The sequence below is a fragment of the Prionailurus bengalensis genome, chromosome B2 (genome assembly GCF_016509475.1).
Source record: "Prionailurus bengalensis isolate Pbe53 chromosome B2, Fcat_Pben_1.1_paternal_pri, whole genome shotgun sequence".
In the NCBI taxonomy this organism is placed as follows: domain Eukaryota; kingdom Metazoa; phylum Chordata; class Mammalia; order Carnivora; family Felidae; genus Prionailurus; species Prionailurus bengalensis.
This window is the reverse complement of record NC_057349.1, coordinates 21484179-21506989: the sequence shown is the minus strand read 5'-3', so window position 1 is coordinate 21506989 and position 22811 is coordinate 21484179. Positions and strand designations below refer to the sequence as shown.

Sequence of the window (22811 nt, the reverse complement as noted above, 5' to 3'; positions counted from 1 at the left end):
GAGCAGCTCTGGTTGTTCAGGGCTCTGGTAAAAGGATTGTGGGGTCCCAGACCTGCTTCCTGGTGCCTCCCACCCAGATGTTGTTCCTGCCGTGGTGAACACATGAGAGGAGTGTGCCCCCTTTTCCAGAATATCTCCGGTTCCTTCAGCCATTTCTTGGTTTCCCCCTGACTTGGTTTCCCAGTCCTATAGCTTGCTAATTGCCCTTCTCTGAATGGTTTTTCTATGATCATCTTTGGTGCAGAGGAAGGTACCAGAGAATTTTGGAGTCCAACAACCCCAGGCTAGAATCCTGGCCCTGCCTGTCTAGGAGCTGCTTAATAGCCAGCCAGATAACCTCATCATTGCCTTGTAAGGTTTGGGGAAGGATTAAATATACGTGAAGTACCTCACACACTTTCCAGCCCAGAGTTTATGTCACAAATAGTTAATGCCCCCTAGTTATTGGGGAAGGAGGTACTCTGAAAGACGTGTAATTGGATCTACACCAGACTTCTGATTTAAATCCTGTTTGCTCTTATGGCAGTATTCTTCTTTCTTTAAATTACTCAGCCAAGGTGTGATGTGGAGGCCTCTCCCCACCCTTTCCTGATAAGCCAGCAGAGCAGATCTTAGGGCGGGGAGGGTGGGGGCTTCTAAATTCAGTTTCCTGCAGGGTGGGGGGAGACATCTTCTGCCTTAGCCCAGAAAAGCCTGCCCTGCCCTGGGGGTAGGTGCTGGTATCCAGTGGGTCATCTGACCCCCTGCCCGGCTGGAGTGCTCCCTCAGTTAGGGCCTCCTGGCAGCCCGCCTCTTCTCTTCACCTGCTTCCTCAGGCAGAGTAGGGAGTCCTACACGGTTCTGCTAAGTTGGGCAAGATGGTGATGAAATACCAGATCCTGGTGGCCAGTTTAGGAGAAAAGACTAGTTCACCTGGAGAGAGAGACAGGGCCACGCTCGGTGGGCCACCGAGCCACCCTCCTCCCCCCCAAAAGGCCAGGGATCTGGGTAACAAATGGCTGCCATGTGGCAGCTGTGACGGCTTCGCGAGTCTGGCAGTAGTTAGATCCTGTCAGTAAGACGCGCTCCCGGGAGAAGAGCTGCAAGGAGTGGAGTCAGCTTCTTCACAGGCCAATTTACTGACAGAAAAGCTTATAAGCCGGACTTTGCCCCATTTCCCCCCTCTGAACAAGCCAGCTGCACTGTGGAGAGAGAGGTACGGGAAGAAGAGTGGGGTACCACGGATGGTTTTATCTAGCACATACCAGAAAACCTCCCCATCTTCCCAGCAGTTTGTATTTAAATAGTAAATTTGATCTGACTCACGTAGTTAAGTTTGGTAAGCAAGAACCCTGTCTTCCAAGTCAACACTTGCCTCCCTGCTGAAATTGTATGTAATGTAACAATCAAAATGTCCAAGTGATTTTTAGTTTTAAAAGAGAAACTGCTTCCAGCATGGAACCCATCACTCTCCCCGAAGCCGAAGCCGCTCCTTCCCCACACGCTTTACTGAATATTTAAAATGTTCCTGTACCTGAGGACAGTATTCCTTGTGAAAAGTCAGCAGCTTGTGGCATTGCCAGTATCCACGGGGGCACCTGAAACCTGATCAGTAAAGGGCAGCCGCTCTAGGCTGCAGGAATGATCTCTTGGATTTTTCCTTCCCCTTCCGAGGGGAAGAGACATTAAGAGACAAACTGCAGGAGACCATGAGCTAGTTCTGAGGCTGTTATGGTTCTTTAGGATTGCCTTCCCTCAGAGTTCTCCTCCCCGACTGTTCCTTCTCTCCTGCCCCTTGTGTCCCTTGCTGCCACGAGCAGCAGAGAAATTGTGGGGGGAGGGTGCCGTGAGGGGGTCCGGGACCACCAGAAATCCCGGCTGCAGGTTCAACTGCAGAACTGGAGAACATCCTCCAGTACCCTTTCTGTGAGTGACAGCTTGGCCAGTGCTTTCTGGAGAGATGACTTCGAGGGCCCAGAGCTTCACAGAGGCCAGGCTGAGTGGTTTTGCTTCCCGCACACTGTAGGCCAGCCCTACCCTGTCTGAAGTTCACATCTGACGTGTCCCTGTTCCTGAGCAGCTAAAATAGGCCCTGCATATTTAATCCCTCCCACACATATACTTTCCTTCCTTCCTTTTTCTTTCCTTCGTTCGTTCGTTCATTATTTCGTTCGTTCGTTCATTCATTCATTCATTCATTCATTCATTCATTCATTCATAGTGGTGAATACAGCTGAAGTTAAAACTGAGATCTGTCTCCAGTGCTTTGATTTTTGCTCTGGGGCTATGCTAAAACAGTGGCTTCTCCCAAATCTTCACAGAAAGAAAGTTTCCCAGGGAGATCCTTCGTTTTATGTCCCCCCTCTTCCAGAATTCTACGTAAAGTTGAATGCTAGTTTTCAAGGCTGCATCCGAACCCCCCGAGAGCTAACATACAGGTTACAGGATCCATCCCTGGAGGTATTTCTGACATAGTTGTTTTGGCGTGGGGCCCAAGCACCTGTGTTTCTTTCTTCCTTTTGGTCTTATTGCAGTATCCTTGACACACAGCACTGGGTAAGTTTAAGGTGCACAGTGTAATGACCTGATTTTGCATATATTGAGAATCTGCATTTCTAGCAAAGGTCCGGGATGCCGTTGCATGAGGACTACACTTTGGGGTGGCCGGTGCTGGAGGTTTAGTGGTAGTTAACTTCTCACTGACTGGATGAGGCCAAGATTTCCTTCACGTGGTATTCACTTCATTTTTGATCTGTGCGGTTCTGCTCCCTCTCCCAACCGTCTGTGTTCCTCTTCTCTGGCCCCCTCCCTGCCCTGCTACTTCCCCGCCACAGACACCTTGTTAGAACCCCAGCACCTGAAAGTGTAGACTTCCCCGTCAGAATTCCTCTCGCTCCAGGCCTGCATTCCATTTGCACGGAAGCAGGAGTGACCCAGAGGATACAGATTGCCTCTGAGCTCACATCCCTGGATCAGTTGGATCCAGCCACTTGGACAGACTGGGCTATTTGGGATTTCAGGCAGAGGCTGGTGGCTTCCTTCCAGTTTCCTTCTCCTTCTAGAACACAAGGGTGTAGAATGTGGAGGTCCCCCCACCCCCATCCCTTTGCACAGCAAGGGCAGTGGTGAGTGCTTGCAGACACTTACCCCATGTGGGGAACTTTTCAATCAGAGGTGGAAGTCCAGTCGTGTGTCCTCAGAGAGTGGAAGGCAGAGGTGAAGGTGTAAGGTGAGAGCTCCTTGCCCTCCCTAGAAACAGGTAAAAGTGGGAGGCCAGGTGCTGAGCCATCTGGAAGGGCAGAAATGCCCCAGAATATGATTGGGACAAGTCAGAGAATGTGTATCTATTCTCTCAAGCCCTGTGCCAGGAATTGCAAATTTTGTCTAAAAGAAGCTTAGTGGAGTTTAGAAACTAGATTTGCCTTGCTCTGCAGCATGATCTTAGGGGCAAGTTGCTTAACCCCCTACACCTTAGTGTGCTCATCTGTACAGTGGAACCAGTACTCCTCTGTGTTGCTGGGAGGATTAAATGAGATACTACTGCACTTAGTGTGTGGCAAGTAGTGTTCAAAACTCATTAGCTGGTGTCATCATCGTTAGTAGTATTAGTATTAATATTGCAGAGTTTTATAAAAACCCTCGGGGGTTCCCCCAGAGGGAATGAGGGAAGTTTCGTGTGGAAGGTGGCCCCTACAGGATTGGATTCGGGGAGACATACGTTCTAGAGGAAGAAACTGAATGGAGAGGTAATCATGGAAACTGGGCAAGAAGGCTAGAAGGTAAACTAAGGCCAGAGCCTGGAGAGCTTTGAGTGGCAGGTCAGAAAGTCTGACCACTTCCCACATACATGGTCCTGGGACCTGGGGTACTGTCCTGCCCCCTCCTCCTGACTTTCCTCTCCTAAACTTGGGCTTTGCCAAGCAGTGCATTCTCCACCGCCCACCCCGTCTCCTCACGCAGTGGGGTGAAGATCCAGAACTGGCAGGTGCAGCACACGGTGCCCAGTTGTGCCCAGTCTGCTGGAGTGCTCTGTGCCACACTCCAAGGCTTTGTTTGACCAAAGCCCATGCCAGCGAGGGGGCAGGGTGGCCTGCCTGGGTTGCCGCCCTCTCCAAGGCACAGACTGAGCCCTACGCCAAGAAACACATCAACTTCCTGGAACTCAGAGCCGTCATCACAGCTGTGAGCTTTCAGAGCACACTCGAGGCTGTCCTGGTTAGAAGAGACCGTCTTGTCCCTAGGCTTGCAGGCCAAGGAGAACGGGCATTGCCATGGTGCGACATCCAGCCTGGTCTGGTTTTGTCTCCAGCCTAGCTCAGATGGAGGAAAGAATGTTTCCTTCCTGATGGAGCCCATCCTAAGAGAGACGTCCTCACTATTTCTAGAGCTCCCTTAGAAGCCAGAGCATTTTAGTATCTGAACTCCTTTTCACTCAGACTCTTTGAGACTGTTCTGGGTTGGCCCCACCCAGCCAGCTAGACCGTCCACTAGGCCGTTCCAGTCCACAGATCAACCATCTCAAGTATTGTGGTCCTCTGTAGGCTCAGCGCTGTCTGTGGGCCTCTACTGTCATCCTAGGCATCTAACTTACCCCATCTGTCCTGCGGGCCTTAGGACAGATTTTAGATTTCACTGAAGAATCCTCTGGGTTTTCAGGGCTGAGAAGCTTTGTTTCTAGACCATCTTCCCTTTTATCTTTCATCTCCCGCTTGCTATCTCTGTTGGACCTGGAGACAGACTCCTTAATCTTTTCTTTCTGGCTTTACATAGCATTGTCCCTTATCTGCTCAGGGGCTGGGGCCTGGGGGCTGGCCTTCCCTGCCCCCTCATCCTCACAGATGGACCTCTGCCCACTCCAAGACATCTTGCTTCCATTGGATCTAGGCAGAGCCTGTGTGGGAATGCAAATCCAGAAATTCAGCATCCTCCCTTGGGAGGCCCTGAGACCACCCCTCTAAATTCCCAGACTGTGCTGCAGTCACTTACCCCTGCGGGAGTCACCTTCTAGAACAGAACCTCTCCTCACTAGGTCTTTTTTTTCCCTTTTTCCTTCTTCTTCTTTTTTTTTCCCCCGTTTTCCCTGAGGCGATGGTGATAGAGGTAAGGGGTATCTTGAATGTTCTTCCAAGAACTGTCCCGTACTTTTCCACTCGCTGAGTTCTGTGAATCCCTCAGGCCTGATGGAACCCCAGACAAACAGGGTAGTGACTCTTGTTACTCAGCTAGAATTGCAAGACATTCTAAATATTCAAATCCTTTACATCCAAGATCAGAGGATGAAAGTTTCAGGGTCAAGTGTGTTGGCGTTGGCCCTCTCCCACCTTGGTTCCCGGTGTGTATTGAGATTACTCGGTGGACTTTTTAACAGTATCTTTTTTAAATGAGGGAGAGAGGGAGTTCAAATTTTAATGAGAGTCTTAGTTATTATATTGTGAAAGTTTAAATTGCAGAGACTCATCTCTCTGATGTGTGTTTTTAACAATTCTATATGGAACTGTAATTCACTTTACTTATTTGGAGATCGTGGTAGTTTCAAAAACAAAACAAAACAAAAAAACAAAAAACCATGGAGGTATTCCTCTTCAGACTTTCTTCCTGATAAAAGTTGCCACGAATGAAGAAATGAATAATAACAGGGAAATTTGGCTTGGTTTTTTTTTTTTTTTTTTTGCGTGTGTTTTTTTTTTTTTTCTTCACAGTGTTTCATTTCACCCCTAGGCATCTTTAAGTTTGGGTGGGGATGATCTGAAAGGATGTTTTGTTTGTGCATTTCTAAAACCTCATGGGCATTTTAATAAACTTGACTTGATTCAGAGTTTAAAGGAAGGTGGGTTAGATGTCAACTAAAACCAGGATTCTTATCCTGCTTATCCTCAGATGAGTGTCTGGGGCCCCTGAACTCTTGATGCGGAAGGGAAATGTCGAATGTAGAGTACGTGCACTTTCCTGTGGGAAGGTCCATAACTTTTATCACACCCTTCAGGAGGTTCTCATCCCCCAAAACCACTGAGAATTATTGGGGTAGTATAGTAAGAAGGATTCCTCGAGACTTACAGGGCCTCTGTCCCATTCAGGGGCTGTCCCTACAGTTACTCTTTATTTCTTGATACTTTCTTCAGAATCCAAAGAACTTTTCAAAAGAGAAGGGGGCAAAGAGAAAAGATGGAGAATCGAAGCAGTGAGGTGGAGGGAGAGTGTTTGTGGCCTCAGGAGCTTCTTGTCATGGGTCGGTGGCCCTTTCTCACCCCAGCTGACCAGTCCTGCAGGGGGCTTGCCCGCCCTAGGTGCTCAGGAACTACAAAGTGAGGAACATTCAAGGTGATAACTAGGTGTGTGACAGGATTGAGCACCTTTCTCCAGACACTCCGAAAAGGGATACGAATGAAAAGGTGGGCCACGCCAGGGTTTCTCGGCAGGGCTTGATTTATGTCTTTCTCGATCTTCTCCCAGTTTTGCACTCCTCCGTTTAGCTGCGGGAAGCCATTTCCAGAAACCGAGAGAATGTGGCTGAAGGCTGCAGCTCTGGAAATCCTGCATTCCTTTGCTCGCTGACTTTGTAGAGGGCCAACTTGCTCCCAGGGAAGGGACTTGAGGCCCCTGCACCCCAGAGCAGACTCGCTCAAACTCCCCGAGGAGCCTGTGTCATTTGAAAAGCTTTCTGTATACCCCCTACTGAAAGGAGAAGATACGTGTTTGGTCCTATCTGAACCGTCATGGACACTTCCCCCATCACTCAGGAGAAGATGCACTAATCTGTCCTTTACATTAAGAGACTGTTTGGTTCCATGGTGTTTACTCTCTTCAGCTGTCTTCTTTCCACTCTGCTGCTGATAGCATTTAGTGCTGTCTTGTTCTCCTCTGCCCTTGAAGCTGGCAGCATCAGCATCTGCTCTTAATATGCCACTAAGATGCCCAGAGCTCTGCCTGGGCCAGTGGTCCCAGCTGCCCTCATGTGATATGGCTCCTGACCTGCTGGGGCGTGCTAGGGGGTTCTTGTCTGTCCAAGGCACTCTCGACTCCGGTGGATGCTAGCGGGTAGCTCTGGGCAGAATCAGCCTTGGAGCCGGAAGGAAGCTTGCTTCTGCGTGCAGGCGGGGATGGGAAATGTTCTGTTGCCCTTGTGCCCTCCCGGATCCCCGGGAAAAGGGATCCGGACACAGGATCATTTCTGCCTGGTCTTGACTCCCTCTTCATGCCACCTTTTCTCATTTTTGCAGGCTGCTCCGACTCTGTACTCCAGAAGTGGTGGCTTTGAGGTGTGACCCTGCCCACGCCTGGGCCAGCGTCTGCTCCTCGGTAAGGAGGGCCAGCTTGATAAGACGAAGAAAACAGGTCAGTTACACTTTATGGACTCCACTTGAGGCCCAGTAATTTCCAGTGTTGTCTTCCTTTCCCTCCCCCTCCCTCCCCACATTCCCTATGGGTTGCCCTTTTTCTTCCCAAGGTCCTCCTGAGGCTTTGACGCAAAACCACAATGAAATTGTAACTCTGAGTTGCGAGCTCTTCTGATCCAGTGGGCCTGAAGTGTAGGATGAGAAATCTCAGAGGGTACCGGGTATTGGTCTCACAGGAAGGAGTGTTCAGACAGCAGAGCCCTGCTTCTCCCTCCCCGCCGCCCCCTGTCGCCCAAATTCAGGTAGTTTGTGTTAAAAACTGGAATGCCAGGCCAGTCCACTTGGCCATGTCCATGAAGATGATGACTTCTTTTCTTATCTGTGATTTGGGAACTCCATCTGGGTTCCCAGCTCTCTCTGGTTCCAGTTGGAAGACATTGCCTTAGAATGGGGTTAGTGATTTTTAATTTGTTTATTGTTATGATTTTATTGGTGGTGGTTATTTGCAGTGGTAGGGCTGATGTGGAGGGTGGCGTCAGGGAGCAAAGGAAAGAATGAAAATATTGAGACTATTAATATCTATAAAGAAAAAAATGTGCTTTGTAAATGGACTTCAAGCTGTTCAACTTCTCTTTCATCGCTGAGATCAAATCTCAGAAGGTTTAGGTTTGTTAGTTTGGGTTATTACCCCAGTATAGCCCAATGTCAGGTATAGGTAGGTAGAACTCACTAATAATCCTGGCCGACTGGCCTCTGGGTAAATTAGCGCATAGATGTGCCTTAATGCTAAGGTGGATTTTTTTTTTTTTCCCCATAACCTGGAACAATGAGCTACCTTATTTTATACCAGGACCTTTCCCTTCTTCCCTGCTGCATCCTCTCAAAGGGAGAACTCAAGCATAAGACGCAGGACCACACTGGAGTAAAAACCTGTGCTGGGTGTGTAAGGCTGGTTTGTGTTGCTTCTGGAACAGCAGTTGAGGGATGAGTCCAATGACGGTGCTCTTCTTTTCAAACAGTGTAGCTGGGGGGTTCATTTTACTAATTGCACTTTCCAGATTGAGACGAGAAGAGTCTCTATTAAAAAAATAACATTGCTGGGGCACCTGGGTGGCTCAGTTGGTTAAGTGTCTGACTCTGATTTTTGGCTCAGGTCATGATCTCACAGTTCATGGATTTGAGTCCCATGTCGGGCTCTGCACTGAGGGTGAGGAGTCCGCTTGGGATTCTTTCTTTTTTCTCTCTCTCTCTGCCCCTCCCCTGCTTGCACTGTCCCTCCCTCCCTCCCTCTCTCTCTCTCAAAATAAATAAATAAACTTTAAAAAATTTATTGAAAAATATATACATATTGCTACTTACATTTAAACTAGGTAAAGGAAGTAAACACAGGTGATCTTGGTGTCATCACTGAGTAGTGTCAATGCTTTACACTTTATCCCAGAAAAGGAAATAAATGTAGCAAATGTCTTCCTGCCCAGTCAAAATGGGAAATAACAAGTTTGTGTGGCTTTTTTCTTTTCTAGTTGGAATAAGCCTTTGCAACATTCAGCCCTTATGTTGGTTAGTGTGGTGACAATGGCTAGGTGTTGTGTATTTAAGACACTTAGGGAGTTTGTAAGAATGTGTATTGGATGTTATAATGACTGTAACAAAAATTATCCCTAGTAATCTGGCTCTGTAACATGAATGTATTTTTGTTACTTCTCATGTTGTCCGTTTCTCTCCTCTCCATTTTCTCAGTGAATCGAATGTAATTTTTACAACTTATAAAATTCTGTGTTTAGTCCTAGAGGTGTTTACTCTAACCTGTTCCCAGATTTCCATAAATTCTACCACATTTTCCTTTTTTCCTAGTATCAGGACATAAGCAAGATTACCTTCTAAACTCCTCCTATGAATCAGAAAGGTTAACTTTCTTTTTACTGACATAACATAATTACAAAAAACAGTTTCTGGCCAGTTACTTTATAATTTACTATATATTACAACTATGGGGGAGGGATTTTAGTATCAAAGGTATCCACATATTTGAATCAAACAGATGATTGTCTGCTGATTGATTGCAATACCTCTAGGAACCAATGGTACTTTTAGAGATGCAGGTGTGCCTGTGTATGTATGCACACTTACATGTGTATGTTTGTGTCTCGTGGTTTTCCCAAGAGAGAGAAATCTCCCAAATAAATTTTCAAAGACCGTTAAAATAGGAAGTTTGAAGCACAATTTTGAATGGTCTTCTGGTGGCGAAACCACAGAAGGACTGCAGTTTGGCCTTTGCTTTAATTTTGAACATAGCTCTTCTCTCTTTATAGGAAAGATGTGCGGGCTAAGACGAGGTTTGTTGTCTCGAGTTGCATGTTTCTGCAGTTAGTCCTTTTCGTCCCCATTTGGAAATCCGTTAAGTCCATATCTTCAAAATGGCTGCCCACAAGGAAGGCACGTTTTGTCTTTTGGCTGGAAAAGTACCGTTCCTGAGGTTCTCTTTGGCTCTTTTGCTAAGGTTTTAGCTTGAGACTTCTGAGCTGACAACAACGTGGCTTAATAAAGTTATGTCCCCAGGCCCTTCCTGCTCTGCTTGCTGCTGGCTGCATTGGTAGCTCTGGGTGTTACCGTTTGTCATATCCTAGGTCATGTCCCCTCAAGTTGGAGGAGGAAACCACAAGAAATCATGTTCTTTCTGGTGGTGTTCCTGAGCATTCACTTGGCTGCCGAGATGATGAGCTTGATCTTTGACTACAAGTCCAGTAGAGGACATGTGGAATTTATCAAGGCACAGTTAATATAGGTCAGTATAGGATCTGAGGCTTACTGGCAGGGCTTTGGCTCTAGATAAAATGAGGGAAGTAACTTACCTGCAGACTTAATCTGAGGCCATATCACAGCCATGGTAAGGCATGTAACTGGATGGCACTTCTCAAAGGAAGGTAACTAGAAAAGGCTGCAGGAGTCAATTTTGCAATGGCCACGAGGTGTGGCGGGTGTTCCGGTTGGTCATGCTGTTCCTGTTACCAGCTTTCTTTGAGGCCTGACCTAATACTACATAGTCTAGTACTAGACTACGAGCCTTTCGTGAATTGCTTTCCTGCTTATCTTCAGTCACTTTTAGGTAGAGGTGGGAGGGGGGTCAAGTAGGAGTCTAGGAGTCTGAATGCTCGTGGGGGACTGGGGTAGAGTATGGAGGGAAATTCAGTGTGTGTGTAGTTAAGAGCTCCAGAAAGTAAAATACCACAAAATCGTTTTGGCTGTTGGGAGTGACGGTGACAGCACTGTAGGGAACATCAGTTAAGGTTGAAAAACAACCACAGAATGTGGTTTTGGAAGAAAGACATGACTTTTAAAATCGCCTCCCTTTTGTTCTCCCTGTATTCTCATGAATATAGTGGCCTGAGATTACAACAAGTAAATGGCATCAGTTTTTTCTTCCCTAAGTGAAAAGGCATTCACTGATTTTTTTTTTTTTTTTTTTTTTTTTTGCCTTTGCTTCCCTTCCAGTGTCAACAAGTGATACAAGAGAAGAAAAAAAAGAAGTGAACACAGACTCATTTCCTACTCCACGTGGATGATAGCTATAGCAAGGGAAAACCTCATAGTATATCAGTTGGGGCAGAAAATGGAGGTAATTGGCAGTGGGGGCTGGGTTTTCCTTCCATCCATCTTCTGGGGTATAGGTACATTACCTACTCATATATTTTAAGAAACGGTCCTTTTTATGTTGATTTGAAGTTTGGTTATAATTCTGAGAGGATTGCCTTCTCAGTTGTCGTGTACAATTTGGGCTCCCCATTAAGAGCACTGAATTACAGCAGTGGGGTTACGTGAGACCTGAAGGTTCTCATCATAAGTTGTTAAGTCTACAACATTCCTATAGTAGTAAATGAGCTTGGTTTTTAGGAGGGTGCCGGGCAAATGTCAGCTCCCTGGGCTGACAGAAAGACTCCAGAGCCTTTCCCTGCTCTGTCTAATGAAAGATTAGGAAAGGCCAGGAGACCTGCCTCTGCTAGTTTGGGGGGTTGTGTCAGTACAGATGCACAGAAAGGAAGTGAGGTTATCAGTTAGTCTTTGTTATGACAGTGCTTCATTTAGATGAAAGCTTCAAGTCATTATGGGCACGAGTGTCAGCTTGAACTGAAGAAGCAGGGGGGCCTTCGGTGTTTTGACCTGACTTACGGTTATGGTAGCCATAGCCAGTGCCACCAGGCTCTGACAGGGGCTAAACCAATTGATCACAGCAGCGATTTCCGATTTTCAGTTCTATGGCAGAAGCTTCTTAGAAGCTTAAACCCTTGACCCAATGACGTCAAGTTCGCCCATTGGCTTGGAAGGTTCAGACTTGTCTTCCGTCAACACCATGATGTCAGCAGTAATGAGTGTAGGGAAGGTCGCCGAGAATGGCGGGAGCCCCCAGAGCACCAAGTCCCCCACGAAGCCTCCAGGACCAAATCGGATTGGCAGAAGGAACCAGGTAAGCTCCTGTGCGCTAGCTGGTGACATCTGGTGGCTTCAGTCTATGAGAACGTTGGGTGAAGTTTGTTCCCTTGAGCCCCAGCTTCGTAAGCCAAAACCTCGGACAAGCTCAGAACTAAAGGGACATGCCGAGAGGCTTCAAGAGTGAACTTTTCCGGGCTTATGTCAATTTCCTTTCATGGAAGAAATTTTCTCTGCAGTGGTGTGAGTATTGGTGGAATCCTTATTCTCTGCCCTTTAATTTGATTTGAATGCAAGCTGTCTTCACGTGATGGCCAAGGCAAAGAATTGGACTTATTCCTCTACTGTGATGTAGTTCATTTCCTTACTCACACAGCTAGTTAATTGGGGTTTTGAAGCCATCGCCTTGATTTCTTTTTTTAAGTGTCTTCAGATCAGGTAGCAAATAAGTGTTAGTTTTGCTGGATCTCCCATTCAGCTTTCCACCTTTGACAAAGCACAGAATTTGGCTTCAGAGAATGCCACTCATGGGGTGATTTAGTCCTCTTGAGTTTTTAGTGGGCATCAAATCAGGAAGAGTGGAGAAGAATAAGGGGGCGGGCCAGGATTGGAAGGGTTAATTAATGATGTTACAAAGGTCTAAGGCTCCTCCACTGGGAAATAAAACAGATCTTCTAATTAACGTACAAATGGGGCACTTGAGAAAAATTGTCACTCTTCTGGTAGCAGTGTGTTCAAGGAAACTCAGGGAGCGAGGCAGGGGGTGTGTGGTGCTCATTTCTTCTCTGAATCCACGTAATCTGAACTGATGACTCCACATTTAATTTTTGTTTTAACTTACTTAATGGGTTTACACCAAATCCTCAGGGGGGAAGGCAGTCTTCTCAGTTCCTCTCAATGCCAGGGATGGACTGGAAAGTAAACCTGTTGGGCTTTTGTGAATTCATTTCCTTTTTTATTAATAATCCTCAAGTGACTGTCCTTATACAGAATTGTCTGAGCACTATCCATGATGGTTTTCTATAAATTCTTAGAAGTATGTTAATTAAGGCTTTGGCTACTACTTGTCCTCCAGGAAAAGCCGTTCCAGCCTAAAACCCACTCCAGCAGCATAGGAGAAGGGTCCGTTCATTCCCATCTTCCTCACAGCTGAAGACTTAGCAGGGTTCAGTGATGTTTGGAGAGTTGGAGCATTGATACCTTTTTTCTCTCTTTTTTCCTTTGTCTCTGCCTGCCTCTCTTCCCATGGGTACCTGAGAAAATACTCAGCCTGTATGACTGTGGCCTGAGTCGAGACGGAGCGCTAGCTCTGGGAAGAAAAGGTTTATTTCCACTCTCACGTGACTGTCCATCCATCCATCTATCCGTCCATCTCTCCATCCATCCACCCATTTCACAATATATACTTCCAGCCAGGTACTGCACCAGGTGGCAGGCATTTCAGGATGAACGAGATACGTACGGTCACCGTCTCCTCATCCTTCTGTGTTCCGCCGGTAGAAAGTGGCATGGGTAGGGACGAGCCCGGCATTTCCCCGACACAGATAGAGTTGACCGTAGTCCAGGTTCTGGTCCCTGCCCAGTGGTTCAGAGACAGTAGGTAGAACCCTAGAGTGTGACCCACAGCACCTCCATCCCTGCATGGTAAATGGAGGTGACTCTGCAGGTGTGGGCAAGCAAATGGGACAGGTGTACCTGAGCCATTTTCCATCTACCTTCTGTGTCCTCCAGGGTTCCTCAGGGCACGGGCTCAGTGTTCACAGGGGAGGTAACCTCTGGGCCAGAGGTAAGGTGGAAAGACAGTGCATTAAAAACAGCAGAGCGCAGTTGGGGAGAGAGTGGGCATCACCCTTACCTGTGAGCGGGTAGGGAAGGCCAAGAGCAGGAGCCTGGGGAGAAGGCCCATCAGCGCTAGCACCGAGTTCCAGGACAGATTAGCCACAGCCGGACGCCGACACGGGTGCCAGATTGTTTCATTATGGAATGGTTAGTTATCACATTAGCTGCTAATTTTATCTGTCAGCTCAGGAAGTCTGCTTCTTCCACCAGCACAGCCGCAGTAACTGGATTCACAGCAGGGCTGTTCTCTTTGCTGTTGGGTTTGTTTGTGAAAATTAAATCTGAGTCCAGAGGTTTCCTCCTCCCCGACCACTGTGGATTCTGTAGACCTGTGTGAGGGTCTGCGGAGTGCAGCTGCCAGCCTCACAGAAGGTTTGGTGCCGGAGGCTCCAAGGACCTACTCAGTATGTCCAGTATCTACCTCCAGGTGTGCGCAGGATGGTTTTTTCAAGAAACGTGCTGCCTCAGGAGGCTACCCACACGGACGCCTGGCTTTTTGACATCTACTGACTTTTTCTTTTTTTAGAGAGGGAAAGAGCACCTGAGTGGGGAGAGGGGCACAAGGAGGGAGGGAGAAAAAGAGAGAGAAAGAGAATTCTAAGCAGGCTCCACACTCAGTGCAGAGCCCAACACAGGGCTCAATCCCACAACCCTGGGATCATGACCTGAGCCAAAATCAAGAGTCAGACGTTCAACTGACTGAGCCACCGGGCACCCCATTTATTGACATCTTATTGATGAATCTTTAAAAAAAATTTTATTAATATATATTGTTCTATAACAAAAATACCCCAGGGACTGAGTTTGGGTCCGGCTATGAGACAGCCCTCATTATTATAGCGATTGCTTTCATTTTGTTGTGAATGCTTTCGTTTTTGATGTTTCTCTTTGGTGGTTCTTGGCCAGCTCCATTGTGACTGGAGTCGGATGGGCCGAGAAGGAGTGACACCCCTCCCTGCTCCATACACATCATGCCCCTGGGAGGATGGCGGTGAGGTTGGCAGGTTTTTTTGTAACTGTCTCTGGGTTATCAGCTTCCTTAGGCTTCCTATCTGGTTTTTTGTTTTTTTGTTTTTTTGTTTCTTAAATTTGAGAGTGAGGGGCGCCTGGGTGGCTCAGTCAGTTGAGCGTCCGACTCTTGATCCCGGCTCAGGGCATGATCTCACAGTTCATGAGTTCGAGCCCCACATCTGACTGCTGCCAGCACAGAGCCTGTTTTGGATCCTCTGTCTCCCTCTCTTTCTGCCCTTCCCCTGCTTTTTAAAAAAAATTGAGGGTGAAAAATATGTAGTGTACCTTTTCTCAGACCCAGTGCCACAGATGAGAAAAGCGTTTGTATTGCTTAAAAATGAGGCCTGTTAGTCTTTGAAGAGGACACAGAAGTACCGTGGGCAAATACATCCTGGACATCCTCATGCATTCGCTCCACCCCATCTGGTTTATGGTGCCATTTGTTTTTAGAGTCTTCAGAGTGATTTTTATTTTCATCGTCTCTCATGAGCCAACCACAAGGGTGTTTCCTTTCTGTGCCTTGGGGTTAATCCTTTTTTTGATCAGACTTGTGTAGCATAGTCATGCCCTAAACTGGGCATGGGCTGGGAGAGCAGCCGGCCTGAGTTTTAATCCTGGGTCTCCTACTTCATGGTTTCCTCGTTTGAGACAGGTTACTTACCTCTCTGTACCTCAGTTTCCTCATCCAGAAAATGGGATCTGTAACCGTGGTTGTGACATTTCTATATGTAGCATTTAGCACATAGTAAGTGTTCAAGGATGGGCATTATTTGCAAAGAACAGAAACTCATTCAGATGAGTACAAGTAAAAACAGGTCTGTTGAAAGAAGTCTGAGGGTCCAGCCTGGCAGATGGTGCCGTCCCCTATCTCAGGCTACCTGGTCTCCCACTTCCGTGAGCACCCACGTCCTCCCCAGCTGCGTTGTCGTGGCTTGGGCTCGCCCCGGTGCTCAGCTCAGCCCCAGGACTACATGAACTTTGAATTCAGGTATTCCTGATCACTTGTGGTAGTAACTTAGTCACCCCCAAACCTAGGTGCATATGAACAATGACTGGGGAGCTTGAGAAACGAGCAGATTTCTGGGGTACACCCCCCCCCCCCCATTCTGAATCAGCATGCCAGGAGTCTGGTCTAGAACTGTGTCGTTCAGAAATCTGCCCAGGTGATTCTGCTGATCAGTGGGAAAGCCACTGATCTCAGTCTCTAAGCATCCTCATTTCAGATTCCTGGGCGAGATATCCATGCCTTGATCCTGTTGGTTTTGGGAGATGAGGGCAGAGACCGGGGTGCTTAGGGACCATGTGGGTGAGGGGGCACGTCCAGGGCAGCTCTCCATGAATTATTTGGAGAAAGGAACTATACCACATGGCTAGTGAGGGAGCTCGTCCTTTTCCTTAGAAAGGTAAAAATCTATTGCTTGAAGGCAGCCTGTCCCGGGTGTGTTGAGGGAACATAAAATGAGCCACCTTGCCAAGTAGTGATCTGGTTCTTTTGTCACCCTCTGTGGAAGGCGTCAGCCCGGGTGTGCTCCCCCATCACAGTTTGGAAAAGGGCAGCATTCTTACTGATTATCGATGAGCGGTGTCAAGCAGGTGCAAGCAGCAAGTAAGAGGGGGCATGTCGATGCCTGTGGGGCACACAGCTGGGCACGGAAGCCTTGTCATGTTGGGAGGAGAACTTCACTGCCTCTCCTGTGTGCTCAGGAGTAGTGACTGGAGCCACGTAGGTGGGGCTTGGGGAGAGAGCTGTTCCGTTTCTACCTCTGCTGTGACTTGATCCTTGTTTTTTTTGTTGGCACTGATGATTAATTAAATGGTGTTTAATAAGAACACTGATATTTATGGAGCACTTAGCCTGTACCAGGCACTATTCCAGTGCTTAACATGTGCTCATTGATTTAATCCTCATCACAGCGCGGTCTGGGAGATGCCGTTAATTTTTCCCATTTTACACATGAGGAAACTGAGGGCAGACAGGACTGTGACTTACCCAAGCTCATACCTGGACAGGCAGGCTCTGGAGCCCATGCTCTCTGCGATTTATTGTTATGGCTCTTTGAGACACAGATGCTTACGACAGGAACAAGAGGCACTGGCTTACTGTGTGAGTTGAACTTGATTTTCCCTTGTATTCTGTCTTTGCAGGAAACGAAAGAGGAGAAGTCTTCCTATAACTGTCCCCTGTGTGAGAAGATTTGCACTACACAGCATCAGCTAACTATGCACATCCGTCAGGTTTGCTGCCGATTTCATACTTGTATTAGAAATCTTTCTTCATTAAGAGAGGGCAGTTTGATCTTAGCAGATGCATTGTGGCTGAGCTTAATTTAGATTTAATATTTTAATAATCTCAAGGGGTGGTTATGAAATAAGTTTTTGCAGGTCCGTGTTACTGTGACAAAATCCCTGGTCAACACAGAATACCTTTTCAGAAGTTAGCAAACATCTAGCTAAAATGACCACATCGAACAGAAGACCTTTCATCATATGACTCGTCAGTTTGAACCAAACCTCCTCACAGCACAGTGAGATTGTAGAGATAGATCCCGAGCCTTCATACTGCTATAAACTTACATCATGAGGCAGGAAATTTATTCGTTTGGCATTTCTTTTGGCTTCTATGTTATGACCTTTATCCTTCTCCCTTGCCTGGTGTGGCAAATTGATGACAGAGTATGGATGAATCGAGAACAAAGAAGGATTAATCATACATACATATGTGTGTGTGTATATATATATATATATATACATATATGTGTATATATATATATACACACACACATGTGTATGTATATATATGTATACATATATGTGTATATATATATATATATACACACACACATATGTATATATTTTGTTGTTTGGAAATATATATATATTTTTGGAGTGGGAATGGATAATTTTTTTTTCATTTTATTTATTTTTTCATCATGACACAGGCACTCTGTAAGCCCCATCATCTCTTTCCCCCATCTGTCACCCACCTCCTCTCTGGTAACCCATCAGTTCTCTAAAGTTAAAAGTCTGTTTCTTGGTTTGTCTATCTCTCTCTCTCTCTCTTTTTCCCTTGCTCGTTTTTTTTTTTTTTTCTTAAATTCTGCATATGAGTGAGAAGGATTGACAATATTAAAATCATAACATGGCACTGAGGAATAATACCATTAAGTAACTTGGGTTTGGAGAGAAATGTTCCTTCTTAATGTATTTCAGAGGCCAGAACTCTAAACTGTGCAGTTTTCAGTTCTCTTTCCCTGACAGCAAGACTGAGTCAGCAAACTTGAAGAATGGACGTTGCCTTAATGCAAAGACCGTATTTCACGTTAGCTTCATAGTTGAGAGTCCTTCTGCTCATGTTAATGTATGTGGTCAGTTCATCTGTGTGTGTCCCCAAGAAAGGCCTGCAGAGACCCCACCCCTCTCTGGGCCTTGCAGAAGTGTTTTCCAAAACTGGAACACGAAAGTGGAAGAAGATCACACAGAATAGTTATTTGCCTGTGTTCCTGGTAGATGTTGACATTTGGGAAGATATTTAAAATGAAACAAAAAAAAATATCAGAGAAGCTTTGCTGTTTTTTTTTTTCTTTTTTTATATAAAGCTCTTAATTTGCATTTCATAATTGCCAAGCTTTGACCCACCTTCTCAAGTGACCAATGTGATGATTGCTTTCCCCAGCACAACACGGACACTGGAGGGGCAGACCATTCGTGCAGCATCTGCGGGAAGTCACTGAGTTCGGCCAGCTCCCTGGACCGCCACATGCTGGTGCACTCTGGCGAGAGGCCTTACAAGTGCACTGTGTGTGGCCAGTCTTTTACCACCAATGGGAACATGCACAGGTGGGTGAGGGCGGCCTTTGCCTCTGGAGGTTGACAGAAAGTCAAGTGGCCTTTGAGCCACCAGGGGACCTGCCTCCAAGCTCTTAGGATCTGTGCACTGCATGGAGAAGTCGGAGAGATGTGCTCATTCTCTCCAGTGTATGGGACGTGTCTGGCCATGGGAAACAGAAGTACCTGGGCGAGGTCTTTGGCCTTTGGGGATCCTCGGGATGAAACACAGAGTCCTTCCCCCTCTGCCAATTGGAGTTTCTTTGTTTGGGTGCCAGAGGTGGGCAGCTTATCAGATACTGAGGAGCCCTCAAGGAATAGCACAGTAACCCTTGCCTCTTAAAAATCTATTTGCATATGCCTCCCAGATTCCCTGCAGCTCTTTTCCTTGCGAAAAATTTCTGGGGCTTTTGAATAAATAGTGAGATGGCCTGGTCTTGGAACTTCAGGATAAGATGGGATAAAATGAAGAAAAAGAAGATCTGATAAATGTCAGGAATTTATTTCCTGAGGGAGAAAAATAGCTCACTCAGAAGTAGGAGAGAGCCCCGTGGTGGGCATATTAAAATTGTGTGGGACAAAACCAATAGAAAATAAACTTTATAGAATGATTTCATATGGTTTGAGGGGTTAGAACAAAAAGACTTTTTTTTTTAATGCTCATTTAAAAAAAAAAATGTTCATTTATTTTGAGAGAGAGTGTGAGCAGGGGAGAGGGGGAGAGAGAATCTCAAGCAGGCTCCACCCTGTCAGCACAGAGTCTGATGCTGGGCTCGAACTCCCGAACTGTGTGATCATGACCTGAGATGAAATCAAGACTCCGACACTTAACTGATGAGCCGGCCACCCAGGCGCCCCTTAAATGCTCCTGTTTTACACAAACATTTTAGGAACATCAAGACTCTAGGGAAAGTTTTTAAAGGGACTCAAAAAAATATCACCTTCTCAGAAAAACCAGACTATTCTTATTTTTCTATATTTCCTTTCCAGGCATCACGCTGCTCTGCTTTTTAAAAATTGACTAACCACCCCTCCCCTCCCCGCCATTATTTTTTTTTAACACGTTTTTTTCCAAAGAACACTTTACAGCGTTACTGTGAAATTGATACTTTATTATATACCAATACTAAAAGGAAATGGGCCAGTTTATTCTACCTAAAACCGTATTATGAACCACTGATGGTGTACTTGGGACATACTGGCATAGTGATAGATCTCTGGCTTTTGGAATTAGGCACTCGGTGTCAAATCTTCACTCTGCCACTTGTAAGTTTTCCATTCTTGAGCAAGTTTCTTAACCTTTGTACCTCGTTTTCCTCCTCACTGAAACGAGCCTTTTAATAGTATCCACCTAGTGGGGTGAGGGTGAGGAGATCATGAATTTTGCACACAGTCAAGGCACATGGCAAGCACTCCGTAAATGTTATCTGTCATTACTGTTTGCATTTCTAAGTAATGCTGCAGGAATCCAAAGCCTGTGGATTTCTCAGTCTGGACTGGAAGGAAGGTGTATAGTGTGACTTTACGAAAGGTATCAATATTTTAAAGGATTTTTACAAAGTATTTTACTTTTTTTCTTTCCATGTAAATTTCAGTCCTCTTTGCCCCTCATCTCCTTCTGGGAGTGTTTTTGGGCAGGAAGAAGGAGGTGAATAAATACCATCACCATTTTTTAGTATTCTATTTTACATTTTAGCTTTTTGGTTTTTTACCACCGTGATCAGCCCATCAGGATCAGTTTACCTTCCTTTGCTGTTTTGTTTTGCCTGGTCCTTCTATCCTCTCCCTGCCACCCCCCCCCCCCCCCCAAAAAAAAGAAGTCCTTTGTCCCTTACATATTTGCCCTCTCAAAATCTGTTCCTGGGTATTGCCTATTTCCTTCTTGGGTGGTTTCCCTGCTTCCTCTTCCTGAGACCCATGCCCAGTGGAACCTCCCATGGAGAGGGCAGTGGGGCGCATTAGTGACAATTACTGTCCTTGAGGCTGCGCTGGCCCTGAGCGCTCACTGTTGATGATTCTCCACGAGACCTCTCTGGTCTTGGGCCCAGTCACTTCTGATTGGGAAAATTTCCATTTGGGGACAGCATCTGTGATTGAATACGGCACATGTCAAGCACATCTGTAAATAGTTACTGCCTTCTACAGTGATGTATCAGACAATGCATCTTATAAATAACCATAGTTAAAGCTACAGTTACTGTGTGCATCAGGCACTGGGCTCGACACTTTGCTTTTTTTTTTTTTTTTTTTTTTTTTCATCTTTAGGAGATATAATTCATATGCCATATATTTCACCCATTTAAAGCATACAATTTAGTGTGTTTCAGTATATACACAGAGTTCTGCAGCTATCACTACAATCAATATTCGGCCATTTTCATCACCCCGTAAAAGAAACCCCATACCCATCAGTAGTCACTTCTCATTACTCCCCACCCTCCAGCCCTAGGAAGACACTAATCTACTTTTTGTCTCTGGATTTGTGTACTCTAACATGTGGCATTTTGTGACTTGCTTCTTTGCTTACCATTATGTTTTTAAGATTTATCTATGTTATAGCACGTATCCGTGCTTCATCCTTTTTTGTTGTCGAATAATAGTCCATTGTATGGATCTACCATATTTTATTTTATTTATCTCTTCATCGATTGGTGGACATCTGAGTCATTTCCATTCTTTGGCTATTATGTCTGATGCTCCTGTGAACATTCTCGTCCAGTCTTTTTGTGTGAACATAGGTTTTCATTTCTCTTGGGCAGATACTTCAGAGTGGAGTGGCTGGGTCATGTGGTAACTCTATGTTTAACATTTTGAAGACCTGCCAAACTGTTTTCCAAAGTGTCTGCATCGTCTTACATTCCCACCAGCAGAGTGTGAGGGTTGCAGCTTTTCCACATCCTTGCCAACACCTGTTACCGCCTGTCTTTTTCATGAAAGCCATCCTCTTAGGTGTGAAGTGGAATCCCATGAGTTTTATAATTGTAGTTCTTACATTAAGTCTGTGATCTGTTTTGAGTTAATATTTGAGTATAGTGTAAAGAAGGGGTCCAACTTTAGTCTTTGGCACTTTGTTGAAAAGGCTTTTCTTTCCCCCATTCAGTGGTCTGGCCACTCTTGTCAAAATTCAGTTGACCATCAGTGGAAGGATTTTTTTCTCTACTCAGTTCTGTTTCATTGATCTATATGTCTTCATGTCTACCCCAAGGCCTAATACTGTATTGATATCTGCAACTTTCTGTGAGATGTGAATCCTCCAACTTAGGTCTTTTTTACGATTGTTTTGGCTACTATGGGTTGCTTGGATTTCTGTATGAATTTTAAGAACAGCTTGTCAATTTCCACACAAAAGGCAGCTGGCATAGGGGTTATAAAGTATATAGATCAATTTGGGGGTATTGTCCTCTTACCAGTGTTAAAACTTTGAGATATTTTCTATTTATGTCTATTACATGTTAATAGATTTCTGTCAACTGTGTTTTAAATAGTTTTCAAAGTGCAAGTTTTGTATTTATTTTGTTAATTAATTTCTAAGTGTCCTTTTTTTTACGGTATTGGAAGTAGAATTGTTTTGCTTTGTTTTTTAACATTTATTTTTGAGAGAAAGCGCACACGCGTGAGCGAGCAGGGGAGGGGCAGAGAGAGAGAGGGAGACACAGAATCCGAAGCAGGCTCCAGGAGCCCAACGCAGGGCTTGAACTTACGAACTGTGACATCATGATCTGAGCTGAAGTTGGACGCTTAACCGACTGAGCCGCCCAGGCGCCCCTAGAATTGTTTTGTTTTTGTTTTTGTTTTAATCTTTATTTTTGAGAGAGAGGGAGGGGAGGGGCAGAGAGAGAGGGAGACGCAGAATGCAAAGCAGGCTCCAGGCTCTGAGCTGTCAACACAAAGCCTGACGTGGGCCTCGAACTGCCAACTGAGAGATCATGACCTGAGCTGAAGTCGGACACTTAACCGACTGAGCCACCCAGGTACCCCTAGAATTGTGTTTTTGATTGTTCATTGCTGGTGTATAAAAATACTCACATTTTGTACTGCTCTTGTTTCCTGCAACTTTGCTGATCTTGTTTATTCATTCTAATGGTTATTTGGTGAATTCCTTAGGATTTTCTGTATATGACATCATGTCACCTACAAATAGAGACAGTGTGCTTCTTCCTTCGAAACTAATCTGGATGCCTTATTTTTCTCGCCTGCTAGCCCTGGCTGGCCCCTCCAGCGCAGTGTTAAATAGAAGTGAAGAGAACGGACCTCTGGTGTTATTTCTGTTCTTAGGGAGAATGCATTCAGTCTTTCTCCATTAAGTATGGTGTTCATTATGGGTTTTTCATAAATGCCCTTTATCAGTTTGAGGAAGTTCTTTTCAGTCCCAGTCCACTTAGCACTTTCATCGTGAAA

General features: G+C 45.7%; 1 protein-coding gene across 4 annotated transcripts in view; it reads left to right on the top strand.

Annotated features, from left to right (window-relative positions):
- The window catches only part of RREB1 (ras responsive element binding protein 1), a 134253-nt gene that overhangs the window by 54645 nt on the left and 56797 nt on the right, over positions 1-22811 (top strand). For 2 of the 4 annotated variants that reach the window (XM_043590882.1, XM_043590880.1), the window contains exons 2-6: positions 7197-7311; positions 10806-10929; positions 11563-11775; positions 16734-16823; positions 18262-18425. In XM_043590882.1, the coding sequence (XP_043446817.1) occupies positions 11605-11775; positions 16734-16823; positions 18262-18425 (425 nt within the window). In that variant the 5' untranslated portion in view covers positions 7197-7311; positions 10806-10929; positions 11563-11604. Of the gene's footprint in view, positions 1-7196; positions 7312-10805; positions 11776-16733; positions 16824-18261; positions 18426-22811 lie in introns of all 4 variants that reach the window. The other 2 variants (XM_043590881.1, XM_043590878.1) reach the window with 2 other exon arrangements.